At 40.0% G+C, this 4,282-nt stretch overlaps 1 protein-coding gene across 1 annotated transcript in view; it reads right to left on the bottom strand.

Annotated features, from left to right (window-relative positions):
• Nucleotides 1-3,383, bottom strand: part of TWF1 (twinfilin actin binding protein 1) — a 15,226-nt gene extending 11,843 nt beyond the window's left edge. Inside the window, exon 1 of the mRNA XM_015558557.1 lies at nucleotides 3,375-3,383. Within this exon, the coding sequence (XP_015414043.1) occupies nucleotides 3,375-3,383 (9 nt within the window). The remainder of the gene's footprint in view (nucleotides 1-3,374) is intronic.
• Nucleotides 3,384-4,282: the final 899 nt, after the last annotated feature.

Genomic DNA, 4,282 nt, shown 5'->3' with positions numbered 1-4,282 from the left:
CGGAGCTGCAGTCAGTCCCGTGGCCCGGCCCCACCTGGCGAAACACCACGGAGCCGACAGGTGGCTTGTCCTCCAGCGACCCTGCCGCCACCGCCGTTCGCTGGTTCTGCAAAGATGCTCATGAGCAGCACTGATCGTCTCCCTGAACCTGCATTTGCAGCTTAAAAAACATGTGCACAATATTTACTCTTCCTGTGATCTGTACGCACTAATGTGAAAGGTCACTGCTAGCTCCGTTTTTAAAAAATGAGAATATATTAGAGGCGGTCTCCTATCACATTTTCCCACGCTTTTAAATTAATTTAATTTTCTTTTCTTTTTTTTTCAGTTGGGTTCATTTAGAGTCCAAGTGTTGCTTTTCTCTTCATTTCAAAGAGAGTCACTGGGAGAGAGTATGAGCTGACTTAACTACTCGGGTCAATTCTCGTGGCAAACTATAATACTCTGCTTAAGATTGGCCAATTTATTGTTTAGTTAAGTAATTATTCAATATTTACTTGATAAATTTGCAAGATAAGAGCAGATCATATTTAAAATTCTTTTCCATTTTTACTTTATGAGCACGTGTTTTCCTTTTTAAGGATAGTTTTAGTAATTACTTTTGTACTACTTTTCTGCCACTCCTAGATTATAGCCCTGGGTCTTTTGTGTCTAGAGCCTTGACCTGCTAAATATACAAAATTACAGTCTGCTTATCTTTGTTCAGGCCAATAAGGGCAAGTTAAATCACTCTTTAAATACAATATATTTTTAATTAGTGGTTAACTAGCAGGCAGGCACTTGTTTTTCTTTAGAAGGATCACAGCAAACATAGTTGCTGTGTTCTGTTTCTTGTTATCTAAAACTCTGTTTCTCAAACAGATCTTCATATTCCAGAATAAGCAAAATTTAACCTGAGTTTTATGACTTGTTTGAATTTAATAAATGTGTGTGTGGGGGGGAGGCAGTTCATTTTAACCATATTCTTCCTGACACAATAGTTCACCCTGATTTACTAGTTTTGATCGCATTGTTGAGCAGAGAAAATTGTAAAGTTCATTTATAAATTGTTACTAGATTCATGTCCTGGTGACGGGAAAATTGCTTGAAGAAACTGGCATTGCTCAAAAGTACTGATGAGAAAAAAATAACTCTCCCATATTTATGATTAAAAAGGACCACTGTATTCTCAGTTCTGACAAGGGGGAAAGTTCAGTTAGGGTGGGTGGGATCACTCTGGCATCCTCAGGGAAGTGCTTATTTTCTGCCACTATACTAGTTTGACTTAAAAAAGTTGCTTGGATCATGGATGCATTGTTTTTAAAATGGCAAAGGTTCTTCTGAGCAAAGAGGGAATCTGAGCAGGGGAAAATATTTGCTAAGCTATAAAGAGTATGGCCAAAATGGTCTTTTTTACTGTCCATATAGTTAAATAATTTCCTCTGTTTTACTATATTCTGTGTATATGTAAAAATGGGTTTTTGATGTTTTCCTAGGATATTATTTCATGAAAATGTCTATGGTTAATATCGACAATGCACTTAAGTCTTACTAATTTATTATGTATGATGTTTATTTCACACTGGGTTAAAGTTTGGCTCTGTACTAACTTGGGAGAAATGTTTTATTGAGTATATAGAGTGCTAGTGATGCATACTTTACTAGTGATGCATATATTTTATCTTGCTTCTTTAATCTCTCTTATATCTTAAATTTGATCCCAATCATATTTCTCCCCTTAACTTGAATTCCTTTTATAAAATACATGTAACTTAAAATGTATTAGCTTAAGCATTTTAAAGTGTACAGACAGCCAAATAGTATAAAACGCATCTCACCTTGTTGTGCAAGTCTTTTCATCTTGCAAAACTGAAACTGTGTCCATTAAACAACTCCCCATTTATACCAGTCCCAGCTTCTAACAAACAACAGTCTACTTTCTGGCTTTATGAATTTGACTACTTTTGATACCTTATAAAGTCGAATCATTCAGTACTTTTTTGCATTTGTGACGTGTTTATTTCACCTAGCATAATGTCCTCAAGGTTCGTCTGTGTTACAGCATGTGTCAGAATTTCCATCCTTTTTAAGGCTAATATTCCATTATATGTAGATACCACATTTTGTTTATCCATTCATCCACTGATGGACACTTGGGTTCCTTTCACCTTTTGGCTATTATGAATAACTAGAGGCCTGGTGCACAAATTCGTGCACAGGTGGGGTCCTTTGGCCTGGCCGGCAATCAGGCTGATTGGGGCCCGCCAGCCAGAGGGGAGGGACCTCAGGAGGTTGGCTGTGGGAGTGCACTGACCACCAGGGGGACAGTTCCTGCATCGAGCATTTGCCCCCTGGTGGTCAGTGCATGTGATAGCTACTGGCAGGTCGTTCGGTCGCCTGGTTGTCCGGTCGTAACGATTTTCTCCACCCCACCCTATTGAAACTATTTTTCTGGAATATGACTAATATCTTCCTCCTCCAAAGAAAAATCAAATATATGTAACCTCAGATTTTTATCCGTTTTCTGTGGCTGCTATAGCAAATTAACCCAAATTCGGTAGCTTAAAACAACAGAAGTTATTCTCACAGTTCTAGAGGCTAGAAGTCCAAAATCTAGGTGTCAGTACAGCTGCCATCCCCTGGAGACTCTGGAGGTGAATCTTTCCTTGCCTCTTCCAGACTCTGGTGGCTGTTGTCATTCCTTGACTTGCAGCCACATCACTCCAGTCTGTACCCCTATAGTTGCATTGCCTCCGCCTCTTCTATCTTAAATCTCCCCCTTCCTTTTCTCTTAAGGACACTTGTCGTTGGATTTAGAACCTACCCAGGTAATCCAGGATGGTGTCTTCATTTCAATATCCTTAATTTAACTGCATCTGCAAACACCCCTTTTCCAAATAAGGTGACATTCACAGGTTCCAGGGAGTAGGATGCAGACATAATCTTAGGGGTATTACCATTCAACCCCCTAGAGAGGAATGAGACTTGATATTTTTTATCACTGCTTCTTGACAGGCTCCTTTTTCTTTCTTTGACACTTCACTAAAATGACCTTCCTCTTAACTTGGGCTGTGGTGCCCCGAGTATTATTGTCAAACATTATTCTGGATGTTACTGTAAGGGTGTTTTAGGATGAGACTAACATTTAAATTGGTGGACTCTGAATAAAGCAGATTGTCCTCCATGATGTGGATGGGCCTCATCAAATTATTAGAACGACAACTGACTTCCGCAAAGCTAGGAGGAATTCTGCAGGCAGATGGCCTTTGAACTTGAAATGCAACTCCTCCCTGATTCTCCCCCCCACAAAAGATAGGCCCACATACTAATCCCTGGAACCTGTGAATGTCACCTTATTTGGAAAAAGGACTTGTCCCATCAGGTTTTGGACTCACCAACTGCATGATCCAATTTCTTAAAATAAATCTCTCTTTCAGTGCATATACACATCCTACTGATTCTGTTTCCGGGAGGATCCTAATACCCTTTAACTCCTTCTTTGTCTTCTTTACCTCACTTTGTCAGCATATGTAAAAGGTGAACTCATATGTGTTTAGTAAATTAGCCCTACTGTGGACCTTCATGTTTCTTTATATGATCTCATCATCTAAAATGAAGCCCTTTTATTATGCCCCCCAGCTGCTTCCAGACCTTGGGAGAGCTTGCTTGTGTTATCACAGCACTGGTATCAGGTGTAAAAGTAGCACGGATCACAATTCAAATGCTCAGTATTGGAACTGTGAGGCTTATCTCTGCTATATTCAGTCTATATTCAGTAAATCACTCTTGCCAATGACTTAGCAAAGTTCAATGAAGCATCAGGCAGAGCAGGCAATTAATGTAAAATAAATTATTCCATTTACCTAGTCCCACACTTATGCCTCTTTCAAATCCTCACATCCAATTATTTTCTAAATCTTATGTCAACTGGTTTTGCTTCTGAAAGCCGAACCCTTCTGTGGGTTCCCTTCTTTGGGTCTCATTGCCCTACTCTTCTTACCATACCTTATGTTCTTTTCTATGTTAACCCTGCATTCATGAATTCATACTCCATTGTCAAGTTCATTTTCTGAAATGATCTTCTGACTGGTCAGTCCTCTGCCTACTGACTCTTAGTGCCTCCCCACTGCCTGCAGAATATGGTTCCAGCTCCTCAGGTTGGCACCCAGGGCCCTTGGCAATGTCTTTCCCAATTGTGCCCTACGTGCCAGTCACACTGACACAACCACCCCTAAAAACTACACAGCATTGTCTGCATCACACTGTTTTTCCTGATCTGGAAGACAGCTCCTCACCCCCTCAA

This window comes from Myotis davidii, unplaced genomic scaffold (genome assembly GCF_000327345.1).
Source record: "Myotis davidii unplaced genomic scaffold, ASM32734v1 scaffold290, whole genome shotgun sequence".
Classification (NCBI taxonomy): domain Eukaryota; kingdom Metazoa; phylum Chordata; class Mammalia; order Chiroptera; family Vespertilionidae; genus Myotis; species Myotis davidii.
The sequence above is the reverse complement of the archived record's forward strand: the minus strand, read 5'-3'. Positions and strand labels throughout refer to the sequence as shown.